The sequence below is a fragment of the Poromitra crassiceps genome (genome assembly GCF_964638095.1).
Source record: "Poromitra crassiceps genome assembly, chromosome: 2".
Classification (NCBI taxonomy): Eukaryota; Metazoa; Chordata; class Actinopteri; order Beryciformes; family Melamphaidae; genus Poromitra; species Poromitra crassiceps.
Genome location: NC_139624.1, coordinates 5,281,946 through 5,307,534, shown reverse-complemented (window position 1 = coordinate 5,307,534; position 25,589 = coordinate 5,281,946). Strand labels below are relative to the sequence as shown.

General features: G+C 40.8%; 1 protein-coding gene across 1 annotated transcript; it reads right to left on the bottom strand.

The window, feature by feature from the left end:
* Positions 1-1,974: 1,974 nt before the first annotated feature.
* Positions 1,975-9,602, bottom strand: LOC310793584 (uncharacterized protein). Its single transcript, XM_083655407.1, has 4 exons — positions 9,528-9,602; positions 7,061-7,246; positions 3,686-3,862; positions 1,975-3,030 (listed from the first exon to the last, which is right to left on the bottom strand). Exons 2-4 carry the CDS (start codon positions 7,221-7,223, stop codon positions 2,708-2,710), a joined length of 663 nt encoding a protein of 220 aa, XP_083511533.1. The 5' UTR covers positions 7,224-7,246; positions 9,528-9,602; the 3' UTR covers positions 1,975-2,707.
* Between the last annotated feature and the right edge of the window lie 15,987 nt (positions 9,603-25,589).

The window sequence follows — 25,589 nt, the reverse complement described above, 5'->3', positions numbered from 1 at the left end:
CAAGGTATTACCAGGTATGGACTGGTATTTACCTGGTAATTAGAAGTATTTACTGGATATTTACCTGGTAGTTACCTGGTATTTACACAGCCTTTAATCGATGTTTACCGGTAACTCGGTATTGAGCTGGTAATTACCCAGTAATTAGAAACTTGTACCACGTACACTCCAAAACATTATCAAGTAAAACCTTGCAAGTTACCCTGTAAGTAAGTTGGAACTGTACTGTAAAAGGAAGCGTGGTTTGTTTCCCTGGTATTACCATGTACTTTCCTGGTAATTGTAGATTACTGTACAATCCTTCACTATTACCCATCGTGTTGTGTAGTTTTGACTGTGTTACCTGGCAATAACTCAGATATTTCCCCAGTATTTACTAGGTACTTACCTGGTATTTACCCAGCATTTACTCGATATTTACCCGGTAACTCCCATGTATTTACCTGTTAATTACCCAGTAATTAGAAACTTGTACCACATACATTTCCAAAACGCTATCAAGTAAAACCTCACAAGTTACCCGGTAAGTAAGGTGGAACTGTACTGTAAAAGGAAGCATGGTTTGTTTCCCTGGTATTACCTTGTACTTTCCCGGTAATTGTAGATTACAATCCTCCACTATTACCCATAAGGTTGTGTAGTTTTGACTGTGTTACCTGGCGATATTTCCCCTTTAATTACCTGGGATGTACCCAGCATTTACTTGATATTTTCCTGGTAACGCCCATGTAATTACCCAGTAATTAGAAACTTGTACCACATACATTTCCAAAAAGTTATCAAGTAAAACATCACAAGTTACCCGGTAAGTAAGGTGGAACTGTACTGTAAAAGGAAGCGTGGTTTCTTTCCCTGGTATTACCTTGTACTTTCCTGGTAATTGTAGATTACAATCCTCCACTATTACCCATCAGGTTGTGTAGTTTTGACAGTGTTACCTGGCAATAACTCAGATATTTCCTATTTAATTACCCAGTATTTACTAGGTACTTACCAGATAATTCCCAGGTATTTACCCGGTAATTATCTGATATTTACTTGCATATTTACATAGCATTTACTTGATATTTTCCCGGTAACTCCTATGTATTTACCTGGTAATTACCCCGTAATTACAAACTTGTACCACATACATTTCCAAAACGTTATCAAGGAAAACCTCACGAGTTACCCTGTAAGTTAGGTGGAACTGTACTGTAAAAGGAAGCGTGGTTTGTTACCCTGGTATTACCTTGTACTTTCCCGGTAATTGTAGATCATTAACATCCACTATTACCCATCAGGCTGTCTAGTTTTGACCGTGTTCTCTGACAGTAACTCAGATATTTCCTGTAATTACCAGGTATTTACCCAGTATTTAGAAACTTGTACCATACATTTGCAAAAACGTTTTCAAGTAAAACAGTCAACAAGCAGTTCCACCAGGATGTCCGTTGCTCTCCCGGCTCTTTCACTGTCTACCGACCAGGCCGGAGGCTGGCGTCCTCCATTTGTGTTCCGTGCATGCCAAAGTCTTGGCTCTCCGCTCCGACACGGTGTCCGTGAGTCGGCTTCTCCACCTACACTGCATCGGTAATTAGCTGTCGGGAGATAGGAGGAAAACACCCACAGTTCCCAGGACCTACCCAAAACAGCACCCCTATACCAGCTATCAAATACATCAAGATAAAACACATTATTATTATTATTACGTGTCCTCACACACACCCCAACCCTGTGACAAATACGCCAAAACAGGTGAGCTGTCAAAGAGAGTAACTTTATAAAACTCTTAAAGTGCATGTCAAATACCCGAACAGCATTTTTGTAAACAAACTCTTAAAGTGCATGTCAAATACCCGAACAGCATTTTTGTAAACAAACCACGTCACTGGGAGAAAACAAGAAGACGCTATGGACCCAGCCTTGAATGGATCTCTACCTAGGTTTACATTTTTAAAACTACAACAGTTCACACAACTTTAACATGACACGCATACATTCCTTGTATCCAAAAAAAGTGCAAAACTTGTAACTGTAAACTTGTAACTGTAAATTGTTATGGTTACATATAAAAAGTGCAGCGAATTTTCGTGTATATTTTGAATGTTTTAACAAAAATACAAAAAAAGTGCAAATGTTATGTGCACTTGGAATGTTTTAGTAATTGATAAATAATAGAAAAGAGCAGTGAACTTTCATAAAAAAATACAGATCTTTAGATCAAATAAAACCAGGGTTGAACTCCCCATTGACCACTAAAAAAAGTGTTGTATAAAATAACACTGACAAATCCCTGAAACAAGTGCAGTAAGAAATAAAAATACATAAAAATAAAATAAAATAATTTAAAGCTGCATTCAGCAATGTTGGGTGAGTGTTTGGTCAGTGACTTGAAACCCCAAACCCCTCGCTGTCCTCTATCTCTGTCCTGTAGTCCTGCATGCAGGGCGGACGTATCTCCGCAACCGTAAGTCGTAGAGACTCAGGGATGGCGGCGTTGAATTCGGGGTTACTCAGCGAGTTACCGTTGCAGAGAAACATCTGCCCTGCATGCACGACTACAGGAGAGAGATAGAGGACAGCGGGGGGTTGGGGGTTTCAAGTCACTGACCAAACACTCTATTTCAGTAATTGCTGTCAGAATATAGAGCCATTTCACACTTATTTTAACAAAAAAACATTGCTGAATGCAGCTTTAAATTACTGCACTTTAGGCCTTTACCCCTCACTTAGGCAGTTTATATTTTATCGGGAGCAGCTCTGTGGACTTTTTCATTGCAGCTATCTTGTCCTGCAGGGGTTGGTTCGCATCTAAAAATGCCTTGCATGTTTTTGAGTAGTTCCCCAGAGTATCCTTTTCTTTGAAGACAGGCAGCTCCCCAAAGTCGGCGCCCTCTGCGGCGATCAGAACATCTGCGATGACCGCAGTCAGTGCGATGGTGTTGCGGTCAACACAGAGTTCCTCACAGGTGTTGGCGATGCTCCGGTTTTGCCGGAACACCTTCAGGACAGCCCGGTACCTGTGGACAACGTCCTCTGGGGTCAGAACTACAAGACACATCAAAAGAAAATATAGGTTAACACAGTGTCATAATTACACAAATAGATTGATAATCCTGAGTATACATGACATGACATTCAGGAGTTAAACTGGTCATCTTGTGTCTGCAGTGCACTACTCTTCCTCACTCCAGTGTTACATTGATACAGTCCTGGATACTCAAAAATACATAACTGTTTCGTAATAGGGCCAACCTTGAATATGGTAAATGTCGCCTATATCAAATTGTGTGTGTGGGTGAGTTACCTTTGCCTTATGCCTGAGAAATAAATCGACATGAGCATGCTACACTGAAATTACGATTGACATGTGACTGCAGTGTCTCAATAAAAATGCTTCCACTAAGATGAAAATGTTCCATAGACCTTGCTAGCTAGGTCCATGTGACAGGAGTCTGCAAAAAGCCATTAGCCACCAGGCCATCTATCTTCAATTGTGGAATTAAAAATAAAATAAAAAAAGGTAAACTTTTGCCCCAATTTCTAAAAACGGGGGCAATTTACCAAATTTTGGGGGCACTTAAGAGAATAAAATAAATCAGTGCATGTTTGTTAAGTGTAATGTGTTGTCATAAGTGTTTGTATGTGCATTGTTCCAGAAGCAATCGAAATGTGAGCCATCTTTTTCCAGATGATGGGTTACCTCTCTTTCCAAATGATGTGGGTTTTCTAGTCTTTTTCTTCTTTCTGTCATCATCAGAGGAGTCTGAATACTCGGGTCTTTTGTGCTTTTTCTTACTCTTCCTCTTCCTCCCTTCACAAGAGTCGTCTGAGAACTCAGAAGAGACTGAAGAATCCCCCCGTCTCCTTTTGTGGGACCCTTAAACAGAGTAGTAAACGGTTTTTATTTATTTAAAACTAAACTCAAAGATGTACATGTGGCAACGAATTGTTGAATTGTGAGTACATCATTACATGGGGCGCTAAGGAGATAAAAGGACAAGGACAACATGCGTACAATTTCAATACATTAGGTATTTAAAAGTCTGATCATATGGGGGACAGCGCTCTTCCTACAGCGCTCAGTTCTGCAGTGGACCAGGTCCAGTTTGTTTGAGGAGCGGGTCAGGCGTTGGCTTATAGAAGCCATATATAAAGCCATATATAAAAGTTAGTACGGTAAATATATTAGATTTGTTTATTTTGATTGTCCTTTTTCATTTTTATTTGAGTGTTAATGAGTTAATAACTCATTAACTCAAATCAACTCTCAATAACTGTCAAACTAGATGAATGACTTCAAAACCGTCATCTAGTTTGACAGTTAATGTTGAGTTAATGAGTTATTAATTTGAGTTAGTATGGACCAGTGATGTCACTGGTCCACACTTTAACACTCAATAACTCTCAAATTAAATGACAGACTTCAAAACAGTTTACAGTTTTCTGATATACTACAGATGTTCTAATTATACAAAGCTGGTTGAAAATGGGCGGAGTGTTCCTTTAATGCATGAAGTTGCTAAATCATAGGGTGCACAACAGCACTTGTTTTTGTGAGTGTGTTCTTCGTCGTCTTTCTCCGGGGTGTTAGAGATGGAAATGAAAATCAAATGAACTGAATGATAAAATAAAAGAATTTGGGGGGCATGTTTTCACCCGTCGACCGCGGTTTTTACGGCCATTCAGATATTGAGGGATCACACTTTTCAAGCAGTGTAAAGGTACCTAAACCAAAAATTCCCAGATTCTCGAAGCCTTTATCATCACATCTTACTTAATTTGTTAATGTAGATGAAACTGTGAAGGTTTACAATATCCCTGCAATCAATGTGTATATTGTCAGTTTATTTTACAGCTGTTCCTTATTAACACATTCAGTGCCAGCGACGCCATATGGCGTCATTAGAAATTTACCGTACAGTGCCAGCGACGCCAAATGGCGTCAATAACTCGAATTTTTTTTTTTGACGGGGGGGTGTCGATCTATGCCTCTTACATCGCCTCTTACAAGATCAGAGGTATTGAATGTGTCTAACCTATTTTACAGAACCCTTAGGTGGCGACAGCGCTCTCCAGATGAGAGAACGTGGAGTGAAACACACAGAAGAAGTCATTGGGGGGAAGGAAATCGCATCGCATCCGTCCGTATGCAGCGGCTTCATTGAAGCAACGTTTAGCTGTGCCCCTGCAGCAGCCAATCTGCTATCACAATTGAGCACCTCGGTGTCCGCTGCAACAGCCTCCGTGTCCGCTGCAACACATGATCAGCCGTGGATTTGTTATTATTCTCAACTCGAAGCATGGGAGCTGGTACACGCGGCTGTAAAAAAGCAGGATCTAGCGACCTTTTTCAGTGCTGAGCACAGGCAGATAAAACAGCAGAGCAGAGAGATACTCCTCCCACAACGGGGGGGGGGGAGGAGGAGGGGGGGAGGTGGGCACGCAGAGCCAAGTACACAACACAGACCCAGACAGCAGGACAGGGTTGGCAAACGCAAGCCAGAATATCCGATGCCCACCAGCAGCAAAAGATCAGCAAGAAGCTGCAACCAGCAGCGCATGCAGGCGCCAGCGCTGCTGGTTTCAGCTAAAAATATTATTCTTCCAAACAAAATTCCCTTGCCTTCACTGTTTTATTGAAGGAAATTATTTTTGAGGTGTGACTACATCAGAAAATTAGCTTCAGAGTCAGTGATGTGCTTGAAATGTTTAATTTCACAAAAGGCTCATTATCTCAGCTCGTAGAAAAAAAGCTCTGTTTTTCGTTCAATCAAGCTATCTTCTCCGGCTCATAACTAAAGAACGGAAAATGGGATCAATAAACTTTTTTTTGCAGGTGATAGAAGAGAGTCTCATCGTTATTTGTGCGTGTTCAGTGTTTACATAGTAATTATTAAAGAAATTATATGACTGTTTTAAAATGCATTGCGGCCTATGTGGCACAGCAAGCAACCTTTTGCCCAAGGGCCGTGGCACTGAAAGTGTTAACTTCCATTGTATGTTTTGATCATGATTATTTAATGTTTGCTCATTTAATGTTCTTTATATTTAACCTCTTTATTTAACCAGCCAGTTGTCATTATGCCAGCCAGGCATGACGAAAGTGAGATGATATGACTAAATCCAGTCAGCTGATGAGCAGGTACAGTAGCTAGCTTGTATGTTTAGCAAGATGAGAGCAGATGGTCGCCATCATAATGGGGGGGGGGGGGGGGGGGGGGGGGGGGTGTGACTCCTTTTCATTTCAGAGCCCATTTGCCCTTTTCACTTCCCACCCCAGAATATGAATGAGGGTTTCCAACTTCCAATCTATTTGGTGTTCCAGTGCTGGGGCCCTGGTTACTGTTCTACTAGTACCTCTGTTGCTTCCTGCATTTTAGACACAAAATGGGTGAATTGGGTGGGCTGGGCAGTGAAAACGGCTAATGTCAGTCAATCTAGCTCCGAGTCCGGCTCACTCTGCTGTGCTCCACATCTTGTTTATTGTTTACTAAAAGGATCCCCATTAGCTGCTGCCTAGACAGCTAGTCTTCCGGGGTCCAAGACCAAATATACAATGCATGACACACAATGATTAAAATTCAAAAAATCTTTACAAGTAAAAGAGTAGAAGACTAAATAAACAGCTAATCCAAACTAAGACAGACAGTGCGATATCTTGTGATATTCTTTGTCTTGTGTCAGACGCCAGCTCAGGTCCACTCCACGGTACACTTTGTGTATTTTGTGAGACGCCAGGAGACAATAAATACGATGACGGGATCATCTAATTTCAGGGGTATTAAACAGTTTTTGTTTTACCTGAGTGATTGTTTAAATGAAACACCTGATTAAGTTGAAAATCAGGCACTTTTCAATGAGGATATTCAAATTCAAGCATATTCCTCACCTGGAAAACAAAATTTCTAGGCTTTATACTAACCCTGGATATTTTTGGGGGGCTGGGCAGATTCACCCTTGCCCCTGGCTGCATTCCTAGACTGCAACCATTAAATAATCGAGACTCCTTTAGACTGTAGATACAGCCTTCCATGTTGGTTTTGGGAGGAAGATTTGGGAGGAACAGTCTAGTTACCTTTTGAAGTTGAGGGGCCGGCCCCAGTGTAGAGAGCCTTCTCCCTGCTGAAGTCCCGCTGCTCCTTGAGGAGCCGGTTCTCCTCTTTCAGAAGACGGATTTCTTCCTTCAGTAGCCGATTCTCCCCTTTTAGTTTCATCAGGTCAGCCTTGAACTTGGCCATGGTTGATGAGTGTGGTTGAATCTCTTCAACAAAAAAAGATGCAGACAGATGTATTCAATACTTGAATATGTTAAGATCATTTTTATTATTTTGCCGTGTTTACTCCCAAATTTGTGGTCAGTCATAAGCCGTTCCATTTCAGTTACACGTCTAAGCTTTGTAGCAACACAACCCTGCATGGCAGTAGCAAGGAGAGTGGCGTGCCATTTTTACATGTCACCTATAGAGAGCCGAAGGAATGAGTCCGGAAATCATTGATGCCAACAGTCCTGGTTCTTCACTGTTTTCGCCTATGGGAGTTTTGAATGGGTTTTTGAAGCGATGCTTCTAATAATCTCTCTGGGCAACGCTGGCTTAATCAAACGCGAACCAGTGTTTAGTAATATCATCTTCACACACGAGGACCACTTTTATGAGTTTTGAAGCTTTTACGTGCCGTTAAAAGGGCGGCTAGCTAGCAAACGGCTAAATATATATATTAGGGGTGTCACAATATATCGTCCCACGAAATTTCGCGATAGTAAAACGTCACGATCTGTATCGTTGAGATGAAATCTCATATCGCGATTTTTTTTTTTTTTTTTTTAAATAGACTAAGAAACGTCTTTGTTTGTTGAAGTTCAATGTGTGGAAAGTAGTTCAGTTGAACAAGTCTCTGAAGAGACACATGAGAAGTTATACAGGAGAGAAACCATTCAATTGAGTTTCTGGCAAAACTGTTTACTTGACAGGAAAAACTGAAGATGCATAAAAAATAGACTAAGAAAAGTCTTGTTGTTTGAGTTTGAAGAAAAACTGAAGATGCATAATGAGAATTTATACTGCTGAGAAACCTTTTAGTTCAAAGTAAATCTAAGTGACGGTGTAACTCATTCTATTTCAAGATAAGCCTTATCTCCAATCTCATGTTTTTTCTAGTTGTTATTGTACCGTAATAACAATTTCCCACAACAGCATGTTTTGGATTTGTGCATTTCAAATCAAATACTACTTTTCCAGTCATATATTGTCATTATTCAAGTTTAAAAAAATATTGTTAAAATCGTATCGTATCGTATCGTTATCGTGAACCCAGTATCGTGATACGTATCGTATCGTGACACCCCTAATATATATATATATATATATATATATATATATATATATATATATATATATATATATATATATATATACGTCAATAACGTCACCACTTCAAAGGACGAACACGGAAATTATCTTTCCCTCACCTGGTTCATCCCGTTCAGCCCGGGGTAATCAGTGCACACATCCAACAACAGTCCAGGTTGAGCGCTGACGTGACGTGGAAGCCTATGCGACAGTGTGTAGTTCTGGATTAGTTTAGCTCGAGCTTTTTACTTCTAGGGTTCGCATTTAGGCTACAAAACTCATGAAAGTGGTCCTCATGTGTGAAGATTATCCGGCTGAACTCTGGTTCACGTTTGATTAAGCCAGCGTTGCCCAGAGAGATTATTAGAAGCATCGCGGCAAAAACCCATTCAAAAATCCCATAGACAGAAACAGTGAAGAACCAGGAAGTCCGGGACTTCCGCGTTCTGACTACAAAAATACGTCATCCCTGCGGCTCTCTATTCTTAATGAATTCACGCAACGGGGGTTTGGGCAATGACATCGTGCATTGGCAATGTCAAAGGGTGGCAATTGGACGATCTTACTAGGGGTGCACCGATTACAATTTTGTTGGCCCGTTACAATTTCCGATTTTTGAATAGTCTGACTTGCCGATACCGATTTTTGCCGATTCGGATTTTCTTTCTAAGAACAACAATTGACAGCTTACACAAACGTTTTTGTAATGTAACTTTGTTTGAAAATTAAGATTCATATAACAATTCTTATCATTTGCATGAAGTAGGACCATCTCACTCAAACAAATCTCAAAATAAAAGTGTTCCAGGTTACTGGACAGAGCTTTTTTGTGCAAATACAATGAACAAAAAAATTACATAAAATCCAATAGCCTATATCCCACAGCTATCATGCATTTACTTTTCCAAAATAAAACAGGTGCAACAGAACACCTAAATGTGATCCATGGACAAGGAGTTTATAGCCTAGCTCCAGACAAGTCCTCTTGAGTAAATGGTAAATGGCCTGCATTTATATAGCGCTTTTATCCAAATCGCTTTACAATCAGTAGGTACATTCACCCATTCATACACCGATGGCGGCAGGCTACCACACAGGGTGCTGGCACACCATCAGGAGCAATTTGGGGTTCAGTATCTTGCCCAAGGACACTTCGACATGCAGACTGGAGGAGGCGGGAATCCAACCACTGACCTCTTTTACCCAAAGCGATTGGTGGACCACCTGCTCTACCTCCTGAGCTACAGCCGCTACAGCCGCTACAGCCGCCCCCTTGAGAAGAAGGGGAAATGAGTTTATGAGTTACAGTAACGATCTGCCTGGCATGTCCCAGCATAAATGGCCTGCATTTATATAGCGCTTTTATCCAAAGCGCTTTACAATCAGTAGGTAGTCTACATTCACCCATTCATACACCGATGGCGGCAGGCTGCCACGCAGGGTGCCTACACACCATAGGGAGCAAGGAGGGTTAAGTGTCTTGCCCAAGGACACAACGACAGCAGCTGGGAGGGAGCGGGGATCGAACCGCCAACCCTTGCGTCATTGGCCGACCCGCTCTACCTCCTGAGCTAAAGCCGCCCCAGCATGCATTGTGCAGCTCCATTTCGCTACTAAATAGCAACCAAATGAGCCGAAATAGATATAAAAGGTAGATCTAAATAATGTGTAATGGTAACACAACCTGCAATTGTAGAACATTTCAATATTGGACCAAAGAAAACATCGAAATGAAAACACCACCCTATGTGAAACATAATATATGTCCTCCTGGGCCTATATATATCCCTTGTCGAGTTAACATGATTTAGATAAGTGACAGGGGAAGCGCTTCTAATGTCATGTGCTATACTGTGATGTCCGCTCCAATAACTTGGCCCTACTTCACATTTAGTTTTACAATAAAAACACATTTATGCAATGACTTTACATAATGTAGGGTATATTTATGTGCATCATCCTACCTGCAGCAGGCGAGAGAAAATGATATCTTTCTGGACAAACTTTCACCAATCTAATTACGGTAATCTCATCATATAGGGATAGGCTATATTTTTCTAGCTGATCTTGCTATAGGGTATTTACATGCTTGCAGTATTTAAACTGCAGTTAGATTGGTTTGAGAAGCATAATAATATGGAATTATAGCCTATATATGGAGACAGACAGACGGGATGAAGGGAGGGGGGGGGGGGCAGAGCGCTTGGCTTTGTCTGGTTTAACCTGATTTGTCCTGGAATTGGAGCTTAAAAGGCAAGCGTGTGACTCTTTACTGCAATTCTCCAATGAGCGGACTATGCATAATTTTACGCTTAAAAGGCGTGGTTATAATGGTTGAGGCTGCGTGTAGCACCGATACCAAAATAGCGAGTGCGCTGGTCCACACCCACTAACTGGGCTAGGCCAGGCCTTAAACGCAGTTTCTGCGCCGATTGCAACCATAGGGCCCACTGTATGTACAACAAAGACTGAAGAAAAAGATGGTAATTTATGGTTATTAGTGGCTTTTGGGGACAATTTAAAATGGGTTTATGTTCAGGGATGCAAACTCATGCAGAGTGAACAAGGTGACAGATACACAAACCCACTCAGAATTCATTAACTTAAGTGCCCTAATTTGGGATAAAAAAGGTGACTGTCACCTAAAAGTGACTAGTTTGCATCCCTGTATGTTACCTTCATTGTCAGACTGGTTCTCTGGTGCAGGGTTCTCTGGTGCAGAGTTCTGCTCTGGTGCGTTTTTTCGTTTGGTTGTGCGTGTCATCGGCATGACTCTATGGGGGAAAATAAATTAATTCAGATAAAATTCAACATTTATGTCAGTCAAGTCACCGTATAATCCAATATGGACAGTGATTTGTGTGTCCCACTATTATTCCAAGGGAGAGAATGGACTATACATTCTAGTTGTTTATTTATTTGAGCTGTTGGCTCTTTTTACTCTGTACTTCTAGGGCAGTGGTTCTCAACTGGTGTAGCCTCAGGACCCACTATTTTCCTTGTCATGAAGTCGCGACCCAAATTTCAGATTTTTATTTAAACCACTCAAATTTATTGCAGAAAAAATAGCGCATTCATTTAATACACAATGCCTTCATGCACTGTTATAAACCTCAAATGAACAAAAAAGTGCAACAGAAGTGCAACTAGGGCTAAAAACCAATTGAAATAAGGCAGACTTGAATTACAGGCCTATATGTTTTTAAATTTAAACAAGTCAAACTGGTCATGCTCAGAAAGTCTTATTTGAACTGTATGAAATATGAAATAAAAGGCAGACTTATCTTGAATTACATGCCTATATGTTTTTGAACAAGTTAATAATAATAATAATAATAATAATAAAACAAGTTAACCTGGTCATGCTAATCCAGTTTCAATAGTCTGAATTTAACTCAAATTAAATATGCTGATCAAAACGGGTCGCGACCCACCAGTTGAGAAACGCTGTTCTAGGGGGTTCCAGAAGCTTGCCTTAGTTAGCTAGCTGCTAGCCTAAGAACGTTAGCCAAGGGATAGCGTGGTTAGCTTTTGCCGTGTTTTCACGTTGGCAACCATGCCATGCTAACCAACGTTAGCTAACATTACCTAGCTACGTTTAGCTAACACTAGCTAGTAGCTGGTAACTTGTTTCATGTCATACGCGATTAAGGACACAGGCCCTAGTGTAACGCTAGTGACTATTAATCCTAGTGACGCCATGTTAATTTTACAGTTGAGGCACGGGTTGCATGTCTTTCTTACCAAAGTGGAGGTTTTATTTTGTTCAGAAGAAACGTGTGTGGTGTGTGTCTGTCGGTCTTCTTCTTCTTTGCGTTTTTTGGCAGATGTGTCCACTATCCAGCTCCAAACTTCTTCTTCTTCTTTTTTTACATGTATTGGTGGTTCGCAAAGAACGAATTGGTGCATTACCGCCACCAACTGGTATGGAGTGTGGAAACCCAGCTTCCCCGGGACTGTTATCAGCTATCAGTCAGGACCACGACACGATGAAACACGTTACAGGCACAGCCTGTGTGGCGTCACGTTGAAGGCTGCGTTGGTTTACCCAGGCTACTGTCCTTACCCCATTTAGCTATTAATAGCTAAACATCAAATCCCTCCAACTATAGGAAAAAAAATAATCTCAAAAGCATCAGGAATCAGGATTAACATTAAACACAAAAATGTAACTATTTGCTATCCATGACACAACACTAAAAGAGATTTAGCCTATAATATTCCTGTCAAGTCGGAAATCAAATAGCCTACCTGGGAGTTTACCTTAGGACCAAAAACTAAGTCAAACTTTGAATGTGGAAAATAAAATCAAAGAATGCAAAGCAAGGTTAAACTCTTGGCTCCAAAGAGACCTCTCGATATTCGGTCAAATGTAGCCTATCTAACAAAGATGGAATGTTTGTCAAGATTTAGGCTATCCATCCCTCATAGCCTACTCTAATGCTGTCACAAACAAAATTGATAATAGCCTATCTATATCGAACCAAATGTATTTTTTTTTTTAGAAACAAACATTCTATGAAGAAAAGCAATATGGTTAAAGGATGGAGGCCTAAAAGTTAGCCTATAGATTTTGATTGCCTTAATGGAAGTTTGTAAATACATTTGCTGAAATCTTGATTAAAGATTCCAAATCCTTCTGGTACTCTATTTCTAACTACCTGTTCAATAAACTAGGATGACTGACATTTCTTATTACAGCAGACTTCAATAATGTATCATTATGGAGTTCCACAAGCAAATACTGTGATTGTGGAAATCGTTAGGCTATATGTGCATCACTTTTCACCACATACAACCCTACTATGGAACAACAAACATGTAGGCCTATTGCACCGGAATAAGTCCCTGTTTTATGAAGATAGGTTTTTGAAAAATAGGCTATATGGTCTAGCCTATGTATAAATGATTTAATGGATGCTAATGGTAATCTTCAGGATTATGATAAATTTAGTAGCCTACTAAACATATGTAAACGCTTCTAAATCAAACTGTTAAATTACGTAAAGTATTTCTCCAATAAATTGTGTTTCTCCAAAATAAGAAAAAAATAGACACCAACCGATAAAGCCACAACTAGCTTCATTATCCACTCAAGGGATTTTATTCCTGGACAAATAGGCCTACTCCAACAATTAGCCTAGCCTACTTTAGAAGAAGGCTGTCCCGCAGAAGAATTCATCCCCGGGAGATGGAACATACGACTCAGCTAAAATAAAAGAAACACACTTCAAAATAACATCTAACCCTCTAAAGAATTACTCAGGGTATGTCTCAATATTGATGACAATATATGTTCACTCTGTGAGAAAGATATTGAGACTATATGGACCATAGCCTATATTTTTCTCATGCAGCCTAATCTGGTGCACATATAGGCTATTCTGGCTCACCATGGATAGAACCAAAAATCTAATCGTTTCCAGACTCTATCTCTGGAGAGACGATATAGCCTAACATTTGGACATCTTCCATCCTGTTAAACAAATATGAACTCTGTTGTAATGCTACTTCTATAGCCTAGGTAAATTCTTTATCCATGAGAACAGAATCCTGAAATCATCCCCAATTTGTTTGTTTTCCCGAATGAATTTTAATTGTAAGCTACTTAAAATCCAGAGAGCCTAATAATAGCAATAAAAATATAGGCTACAGAAGCTGTATATCCATCTGGGAAACATCTTGTTCAGCAGTGTGCGGACTACTCTTTTTCTACAGAAGCCATAGGCCTATTGACATTTCAAAATATTTTCCCACTGAATTAGATGAAACCAACCCCCTACGATGTAGGCTAGATTATTTTTATTAATGTCCGTGTCATTTTATGTCTTGTCTTTATTTTTATTGTCTATTTTTATTTGAGATTTTATGTCTTCAATCTTGAATCTTGGTCAGTTCAGAAGATAACGTTTCCATGGCAATATCTTTTAACTATCTAAGCTGTACAGTCAAGTGACGTGTCTTTAATTGTTGTTTTTGCTCAGGCCTAAGAATTTTTCAAAAGGTCTATGGAGAAATGTAAACTCTCTCCCGGGTCAAGAAATGTCACGTGACTGTTCAGCTCTATCTCAGCTTGCAGTGATGTAGCCAGATCTCGCGATAGAAACTAGTAACTTTTTTGGCGGCGTATTTTGACAGCGCACGTAGCATACGTCATTACGTTCAGGAGTAATTCAAGAGCCCATGCAGAAAATCCGACATTCCAAAATCCCCACATACATCACACGCCATCAACTCACGCGTTCTAAACAATTTGGAACTCCAAAGTTTGAACTCGAATTCCCTACTTTCTAGATTGAACGCAATGCCCCGTCAAACCTCAGCTCTGAAATGATACCCATTCAATTGATGTTTATCTAGTCACATCTGTCTTCCCTCCTAGTTTTCATGAACGTAACATTTGGTAAATGTCCGCGAAGGAGCACAAACTTAACTTCCTTGTTTGACTGTGCACGCAGACTGCACAGAGACTACTTAACTGATTCCATCCAGACACACTACTCTGCATAATATGACTTTGATAAGAAGATTACTTGAGATGACAGCGCAAGGAGGTAAACGGTTGATAGGATGGCTCCAGGGGGAGAGGCTGTTGGCAAGGAAAAAAAGATGCCCTGTTTGCCACAACAGAATGCAATTCAAAAGAACCAACACGACCAAGGATGGCTATCGGTGGTAAGGATGAGCATCATTGCGACACACAGGCTACACTCAGTGTAGCCACAGTCAAATATTATACTGTTGTAACATTATACATAAGATTGGCAATACGCAATTTAGTAGGCGGCACATGGTCTGGTCAGGTCATGGTGTCTTTGGGTCATTGATACACAAAATGTATTGTATTTTTTCATTTCTTTTTTTCGCTACCGCTATTTTACATTGAAGTCAATTGCAAGTGGCTTGTGTTTTCTACCTAAAGGGGGCAGGGCCGTATTGCCAAACTGATGGATCATCATAACGTATGTTACTTCAAACGATATTTTACAGACGTGGTATGTTATATGTTACAGGAGCTGCAGAAAGTCAACACACAGGGGCAGGGCTATCACAAGGTCCATCAGAGACGGCTCAGTATTCTCCAGGTCACACATCTCATTAGCATCATGGATGAAAATTATGCACAGGTTGGATGCTCTCTCTCTCCCTCTCACTTCAATTCAAATGGCTTTATAGACATGATGTAACACTACATATTTCGACAAAGTAAGCATTTCTCTCTCAAGCTGCATAAATGTGTTTTGTTATGCAATAATAATGCCCAATAGGATTGCTGATTAAATCAACAATTGCTGGTTTGTAGCTTGTTAGTTAATTTCATTAGATCTTTAAGACTATTACAATAAGGCTGGATTCATAGCGTATACATACAGTATATATATATACTAGGGATGCACCGATATGAAAATTTTGGCCGATGCCGATAACCGATATTAACTCATTGAGTGCCAGCCACTTTTGGAGAACGGACGCTGCAGTGCCAGAGTTTCAGAGCGTTTTCTGTGATTTCTCTAGGCCCACAGAATATTGTGTGATATTACTATGTAAACAGCGAACACGTCCAAAGAACGATGAGACTCTCTTCTATCATCAGCAAAAAAAAGTTTATTGATATCATTTTCCGTTCTTTAGTTATCAGCCGGAGAAGATAGGTTGATTTCAGCAAAAACAGACGTTTCTATTTAGAAGCTGAGATAATGAGCCTTTTGTGAAATGAAGCATTTCAAGCACATCACTGACTCTGAAGCTAATATTTTCTGATGTAATGACACCTCAAAAATAATTTCCTTCAATAAAACAGTGAAAACAAAGGAATTTTGTTTGTCAAAATAATATTTTTTAGCTACAACCAGCAGCGCTGGCCCCTGCGTGCGCAGACCCTACACCTTCTTGCTGGTCTTGATTTACTGCTGGTGGGCATCAGATATTCTAGCTTGTTTGCCTGTCTCTGTCCATCGAGCCTGCTGTCTGGGTCTGTGTTTACTGTCAATGGTTGTATGCTGCCATGCGTGCCCCACCCCCCTCCTCCTCCGTGGGAGTGTCTCTGGTGGCTCTCTGCTGCACGTTTGCTCTGCACTGAAAAGTGCGCTGCATCCAGCTTTTTCACAGCGTGTCGCCGGCTGCCAGCTGAGAATAATGTAACTTTTCAGAAAGACGCTGGTGTCGGCAACTAAATCATGTGGAGAGGCTATCGCAGCGGAGACGGAGGGGCTCAATTGTGGCAGCAGATTGACTGCTGTTCACAGGCACAGCTAACGTTATGCTTCATGCATATCGATGCATACCGATGCCGTTTCCCCAACGACTTCTTCTCTGTTTTTTACTCAACTTTCTCTAATCTGGAGAGCACTGTCGCCACCTAATGGGTCTGTAAAATAGGTTATACACATTCAATAGCTCCCATACTTTTAGAGGAGATGTATCAGGCTTTGATCCACGTCCCACCGTCAAAAAACGCATTTGACGCCGATCGACGTCATTGGCACTCAACGTTACTATTTGATTTGACGCCGATCGATGTCATTGGCACTCAATGATTTAACCGATGTCGATATGATCTGTATAAAACCACATTTTTATGATCATCACATTTTGTACATACTGAAAAACACATGTTAACACTGAATTTGGAAAAGTTATGCATTTCTTTATTTGCAAAGCATTTGGAAAAGCCCATAAATCATAGATTTACTGCATTATTTCATATCAATGTGAAGAATTTGGCTGATAATGATAACCGATATTAACATTGCAACATCTGACCGTTACCGATATGACCGATATGTTAAAAAATGACCAACATCGGCCGATACCGATATGATTGCCGATATATCGTGCATCCTTAATATATACACACACATACATGTCATACATACATACATACATATAAATATAATTAACCCTTCCACTGCCCCCCACTTTGGAGGACAGACTTTGTTCTTGCATCATTTCGATTTTACAGCAACTCTTTTTACACATTATGTTCTGGGGTACATCTTGATCTGATACAGTACATGCAGATAGTGTCCCCTTAATATATACATATATAGCCAAACATAAACACATATTACATAGATAGACAATCCAAATAATCAACACAAAAAAAATCCAAGTAATCACACACACCGCAACATGTACAACATGCACAGTGGCTATCCTAGGCACCAACCTAACTCTGTCAAAATAATCCAAGAACATTGCTCATAATCACCCCTCCCCGACTCCTAAACTATCCCATCCCAGTTGCTAATATGTAGATTTGTCCTCTTTTTTTGGCTCAGTTTGTCACAGGGTTTGAGGAAAAGACAAGTGGATATGCTAGAGGATGGAGTATGTGGGAGCAGCAAATCACTGACCAGGGTGACTACACTTTTACGAGAAATTTGCTGTGAAGCAGTCAGACGACTGGAGAGAAGACGGGAAATGCGAATTGGAGGGAGAAGAGCTTTCGTAGCGATAGACGAGAGCAAGTTCAGACACAAAAGAAAGGTAAGGTTTTATTTCGGTCATAAAATGTAAATTTCTGTTTGGTGTCGTAAAGTGCATTTGAATTACTACGTTGCTGTTAAAACGGCGACAATAGGTTTCTAAGAAGTGAAAGGTATACTTCACACAAAAATATCGACAATCTATAAGAGGTTAATCTCCATGGTGATGGTAATACTGCCACGGGTCTTGGAAAGTTTGTGAATTTGGGGGGAGGGATACCCAAGCCATTAAAAGTTTGTGAAAATAGAAATGGGTCCTTAAAAGTGCTTGAATTTAGGGTCCCATACGTGTCCACAGTATATTCTCTTGAAGGTCATGCCTATGTTCCCCGGGTTCTATGTTCCCCGCTCCTGCTAAAAAGGGTTCTATGTTCCCCGCTCCCGAAAAAGGGTCCTATGTTCCCTAGAACCCTTTTTAGCAGGAGCGGGGAACATAGAACCTGGGGAACATGGAACCCGGGGAACATAGACATGGACCCTTCTCTTGCTGGGTTGTGTTCGAGAAGGCAAGAGACCACATAGTCTGCCATCACTAACACAGTTGAGAAGTGTTCACACATTCAAGCCTCTGTCTTTTTACCATGTGCGAAGCACAGGCCTACAGACTATTATTTCAGTGTCAGTCAGTCATATGCAACGGAAATGACGCTTTCCACGCTGGATGACGTTGGCCCAATTCCAATTCGCCCCCTTACTGACTCACCCCCTTAGAGGCGCGTTCACGTGAAGGGAGTGAGGGCTTAGGGATGTCCCATGGTGAAATCGCAAAGTGAATGAGGGCTCAGCGTGAGCCCCCTTACCGTAAAGGGGGCGCCGTCGGCTGACGGGGGCTGCTCCAAAATGTAACTCAGCGGCGACGATACGTGCGTGACGTCAGCTGCACGAGAGTTGTGATTGGCTGTTGCCTTGGGCCTGTAACAGAGATCTCCGAGGTAGTCAGCGGAGACCTGATGTGATTGAGTCCTTACCGTCCTCATCGTCGTAAAGTCGGCTTCGAAGCATGACGTTAGATTATAACGAACTAGTTGTGTGGCTTAGCCTTCCCAAATGTTGAGGGTCGTTTTTTTTAATTTAATACATAGAATTGGGAACGTTACATTCACCCATTCACACACCGATGGCGGCAGCTACCACGCAGGGTGCTGGCACACCAACGGGAGCAATTTGGGGTTCAGTGTCTTGCCCAAGGACACTTTGACATGCAGACTGGAGGAGCCGGGAATCGAACCACCAACCTCTTTTATCCAAAGCGATTAGTGGATGACCCGCTCTACCTCCTGAGCTACAGCCGCCCCTGTGCCAAATGCGCACAGACGCAGCTATTATAGGCCTGCTTTTCACCAAGGATTCTCCACTTACTTAAAAATGCTCTGGAATCTCGGTCATCTGACATCGCCGACATGTTCTTTGATAGCCTATTGGAGATTTCTTTCTTTTTATTAGATTGACATCATGCCGTTTTGAGGATAAAGCAGCATCTTCCAACAAGCAGTGTCATCGTTAGGCCTGGCCTTTTGGGGCTACAGCCCCGGAACTTTTATGAAAAGCCCCGGATCTCAAATATGTTTTTGTTTTTTGTTTTTACAAAAACAATAATAGCTGGTCCCCCTCTATTCATCTCTCATTCATGCTATGAAGCCGTACAAAATAATAATAATGGTATTGGTGATCAGACATTTTGAAAATACGGTTAGGTCTAGAGGAAGTTACACACACACACACTGTATCAGAGGCTACTTCAATATTGGCGGAATGTATCCTTTATCTCACCCTCTTGTATCTTTGCTTTCGTCATGACACTATACAAGAAGTAACACTAATTACATGGAATAACAATTGCCACCATTTCACCATGTCACTCCATCCGTGGCTGTACCCCATCTAGCCACAACCCAGCGATGCCTGCCCCCGCCGTTGCCGCACGCGGTCCACAGCCAAATTTGCCCTTGTTAATTATCCGTGAGATTGTACAAGTTCTCATCATAACTTTGATGACCCATGTCTCAAACTATGCCATGCAGGGTCAGTGAATTTGGGGCAAAGGCCCTCTAAAGTCTGTGAAAGGTCCTTGAATTTAATGTTGAGGTAGGATGTGGGAACCCTGATCCAAATGCCTCATAATGGCATCTACATAGAAAGATCTGACAAATAAAAGTGTTGATTTGGGAGCCATATGATTTGTTCATATGCCAGGCAGTATTACCATGATCCTGGGGGTGAATCAACAAGCACCAAAGTGACTCGAACATTCTCAAATTATACATTTTAAGCATGACATTTTGTACATTTTCAGTATGGACGTGGACGACGTGGAAACACCTGGCGACGGCGCTCGTGGGTCTTTGGAATGTTGGAGGTGAAGCAGTCCCGTAGACGCCCTGTGTTAAAACTGGTTGAAACTCGATCCAGGAGGAGATTGCTCCCAATCATCAGAAAATATGTTAGACATGGAAGTGAAGTAATTAGTGATTGCTGGCGTGCCTACAACAGATTGTCCCATGACGGCTACATTCACTATCAGGTAAATCACCAGAGATATTTTGTCCACCCTGGGACTGGTGCTCACACACAGCACATTGAGCGGGCATGGCAGAGTTATAAAGAGAACATCTACAGGTACAGGGGGAACTTGACAGAGAAGGCCTTGAAGATGAGCTTAAGGTTCATCGAGTGGAACCACTGGCTTGGGAAAGAGCATAGAGAGGGCATTCTTGGACGCTTATTTAAAGACATAAGAGCATGTTACAAAGTGTAACCAAAGACGATGGGATTTCAAGCAAGACCACCCAACTTCAACTCAGTTCCTGTCATTTTTGCACGCGCGTTTTGACCATGGCTTTCCACGGACACGCCCACTTTGGAGGTTTTCGGCCGGTCTGAGTCTATTGGAGTCAATGGGAAAAGTCGATGTGATCTCAGATTATTTTGCCCCCATATTCATTAAAGAAAATATTTGGGCCATTCTCCGAAGCCACATATCCTCAGAATACTCTGACACTAAAATGGCATTTTTCAGACAGATCAGGAGAAAAATAAAGTTGTTCAAGACCTGTTTCTATGTCAGCAACACACTCTCACAAGATTTGGCAACAGGAACTCATGTTAGCAGGGAGCGATTAGCTAAAGCTGAAGTTCGTTGATGCAGTACCTAAATCTGTGACTAGAATTTTCTTTATTTTTATGGAATCGATCTATAGTTTAAACTATATTGAGCGAACACGGGCAGCTTTGTGTTTATATGTGTGCTTTGTGTGGATTTTGGGAACTCACAATCTTTATTTCAAGTTAGCTTGCTAGGTCAACACTAACCCAGCATCACCAGAGGCCTGTACTACAAAGCCAGTTTAGTGGTTTAGCGAGGTAACTTCAGGTTTAAACCTGGTTTGGCCGTACTACAAAGCAAGTTAACTTCTTACCGACATATATTTCCATAGCAACTTATGCTTCACACTTAACCTGGTCCGTAGCAGGTTAAGTTGCAAGGATAAGATTAGACCTTAAATCCACCGCCCACGAACCAATCGAATCAGCAGTTTGGAAAAATGGCCAACCCCTTTCTGGATGAGTTTCCCGTAGAGGAAGGAGCACGAATTGTAATGTTGAATGAGTAATGGTAATCAATGTTAATGTTAATCAAGGACTAAAGCCTTGCACTTGTTGGCTATTTTAATTAAGCCCTATACCACTTTGGAATATGTTTTTATATAGGCCTATTCATTTTTGTGCTCTCAAGTAGCCTAGATACGTTGTTTGATCCGATTGCAGCTGAATAGTGAGTGGAGAAATATCACTAAACTGGCATAAAAAGGTTACATAAACGTCTCCAAAGCGCACGGTGCCGTGTGCGCAATGGAGCTGAGACTGACGTTGGGTTGGAATTGAAATAGTCATAGCTTACATGCTGGCCTACTACATCTAAGCAATTTAATATGGGATCACCTGCACACAGGCGATCCCATATTAAGATGATTCATATCTAGGCTACTCCTGCATTTTGCAGCTGCAAGTGTTGCTTTTGGCCTGTATGATGTGATTGAACTTCATATTTCCAGCATCATTATATGAAATATGGAGATATGCGACTCTGCTGACAATATATGTGACCACAAAATAGGCTATTTTTTATAAATGAAATCTATGCCCGCACATACCGTGTCGTTCAGAAGCCTCTTTTAATTTTATTATCATTCTTTTTTTTATTGATAGCCTATAGGAATTATTCAATCAGTGCGACTAAACATGACATCATTATTATTCGTTGAGCCTAAATGGTCTACGGATTTTGGACTGAGACATTAGGCTACACATTGCTTCCACTCGCAGTTTATTGAGAGGGTGAATTCAGCTGCTGTAGGATACGTGGAGGCAGAAACCGCTCTTCAAATAAATGACTGATGTGAATAAAAGTGGTAACTTTAGACAGTCATTCGGGAACAGACTAAAAATATCCAATGCGGATTTTGATTCTGACATAGTAGTCGATGGCTTTGATGAATGAGGAAATAGGCGTGTCTGGCGCTGTAAAAGCTACGGTTCTGAGCTGAGCGGTCCATATTGCATTGTGATTGGCTAGTTGTTAAAAACCACGCCTCTTTTGCGGGCATGAGCTCGTGTGCACGGGCATTTTCATGTGCACGCGCAGTCAACTTGATTAGAAAAACCTGGTTCGAGTTAACGACTGGCAAACGAGGTTCGTAGTACAAGTTAACTACAATCGAGCTGATCTGGTTTAGACAAACCAGATCAAGGGACAGATCCTGGATCTTCTTATCCAACATTCGTAGTACAGGCTACAGGCAACAGTCCTCTCACAACACTTCAGGAGCAAGGTCACCACGTGACCCTTTGGGAGAGTTGTAGCGACCATTTGTTAAAATTGGCGGAGCCTGAGGTGAATCATCTAGATAGTAGTGGAAGATCTAAGGTGTAACCAGTGATGGAAGTACCTGAAAGCCACACTTGATTCAAAGTGCAGTAATTTAAAGCTACATTCAGCAATGTTTTTTTGTTAAAATAAGTGTGAAATGGCTCTATATTCTGACAGCAATTACTGAAATACAGTGTTTGGTCAGTGACTTAAAACCCCCAAACCCCCGCTGTCCTCTATCTCTCTCCTGTAGTCGTGCATGCAGGGCAGATGTTTCTCTGCAACGGTAACTCGCTGAGTAACCCCGAATTCAACGCCGCCATCCCTGAGTCTCTACGAGTTACGGTTGCGGAGATACGTCCGCCCTGCATGCAGGACTACAGGACAGAGATAGAGGACAGCGAGGGGTTTGGGGTTTCAAGTCACTGACCAAACACTCACCCAACATTGCTGAATGCAGCTTTAAATTATTTTATTTTATTTTTATGTATTTTTATTTCTTACTGCACTTGTTTCAGGGATTTGTCAGTGTTATTTTATACAACACTTTTTTTAGTGGTCAATGGGGAGTTCAACCCTGGTTTTATTTTATCTAAAGATCTGTATTTTTTTATGAAAGTTCACTGCTCTTTTCTATTATTTAGCAATTACTAAAACATTCAAAGTGCACATAACATTTGCACTTTTTTGTATTTTTGTTCAAACATTCAAAATATTATACATGAAAATTCACTGCACTTTTTATATGTAACCATAACAATTTACAGTTACAAGTTTACAGTTACAAGTTTTGCACTTTTTTTGGATACAAGGAATGTATGCGTGTCATGTTAAAGTTGTGTGAACTGTTGTAGTTTTAAAAATGTAAACCTAGGTAGAGATCCATTCAAGGCTGGGTCCATAGCGTCTTCTTGTTTTCTCCCAGTGACGTTTTATGTTTACCAAAATGCTGTTCGGCTGATCCTTTGTCTAGCACAACACGCTGTCAATGGGTATTTGACATGCACTTTAAGAGTTTTATAAAGTTACTCTCTTTGACAGCTCACCTGTTTTGGCGTATTTGTCACAGGGTGGGGGTGTGTGTGAGGGCATGTAATAATAATTATAATGTGTTTTATCTTGATGTATTTGATAGCTGGTATAGGGGTGCTGTTTTGGGTAGGTCCTGGGAACTGTGGGTGTTTTCCTCCTATCTCCCGACAGCTAAATACCGATGCAGTGTAGGTGGAGAAGACATCCTGGTGGAACTGCTTGTTGACTGTTTTACTTGAAAATGTTTTTGCAAATGTATGGTACAAGTTTCTAAATACTGGGTAAATACCTGGTAATTACAGGGGAAATATCTGAGTTACTGTCAGGGAACACGGTCAAAACTAGACAGCCTGATGGGTAATAGTGGATGTTAATGATCTACAATTACCGGGAAAGTACAAGGTAATACCAGGGAAACAAACCACGCTTCCTTTTACAGTACAGTTCCACCTAACTTACAGGGTAACTCGTGAGGTTTTACTTGATAATGTTTTGGAAATGTATGTGGTACAAGTTTGTAATTACCAGGTAAATAAATGGGAGTTACCAGGAAAATATCAAGTAAATGCTGGGTAAATACCTGGTAATTAAAGGGGAAATATCAGAGTTATTGCCAGGTAACACGGTCAAAACTACACAACCTGATGGGTAATAGTGGAGGATTGTAATCTACAATTACCAGGAAAGTACATGGTAATACCAGGGAAACAAACCACGCTTCCTTTTACAGTACAGTTCCACCTTACTTACAGGGTAACTCGTGAGGTTTTACTTGATAATGTTTTGGAAATGTATGTGGTACAAGTTTGTAATTACTGGGTAATTACCAGGTAAATACATGGGAGTTACCAGGAAAATATCAAGTAAATGCTGGGTAAATACCTGGTAATTAAAGGGGAAATATCAGAGTTATTGCCAGGTAACACGGTCAAAACTACACAACCTGATGGGTAATAGTGGAGGATTGTAATCTACAATTACCAGGAAAGTACATGGTAATACCAGGGAAACAAACCACGCTTCCTTTTACAGTACAGTTCCACCTTACTTACAGGGTAATTTGTGAGGTTTTACTTGATAACGTTTTGGAAATGTATGTGGTACAAGTTTCTAATTACTGGGTAATTACCAGGTAAATACATGGGAGTTACTGGGAAAATATTGAGTAAATGCTGGGTAAATACCTGGTAATTAAAGGGGAAATATCAGAGTTATTGCCAGGTAACACGGTCAAAACTACACAACCTGATGGGTAATAGTGGAGGATTGTAATCTACAATTACCAGGAAAGTACATGGTAATACCAGGGAAACAAACCACGCTTCCTTTTACAGTACAGTTCCACCTTACTTACAGGGTAATTTGTGAGGTTTTACTTGATAACGTTTTGGAAATGTATGTGGTACAAGTTTCTAATTACTGGGTAATTACCAGGTAAATACATGGGAGTTACTGGGAAAATATTGAGTAAATGCTGGATAAATACCAGGTAAATACCTGGGAGTGATCTGGTAAGTACCTAGTAAATTCTGGGTAAATACCTGGTAATTACATGGGAAATATCTGAGTTATTGCCAGGTAACACGGTCAAAATGACACAACTTGATGAGTAATAGTAGAGGATTGAAATCTACAATTACCAGGAAAGTACAAGGTAATACCAGGGAAACAAACCACGCTTCCTTTTACAGTACAGTTCCACCTTACTTACAGGGTAACTCGTGAGGTTTTACTTGATAACGTTTTGGAAATGGATGTGGTAAGTTTCTAATTACTGGGAAATTACGAGGTAAATACATGGGTGTTACCAGGAAAATATCAAGTGAATGCTGGGTAAATACCAGGTAATTACAGGGGAAATATCCAGGT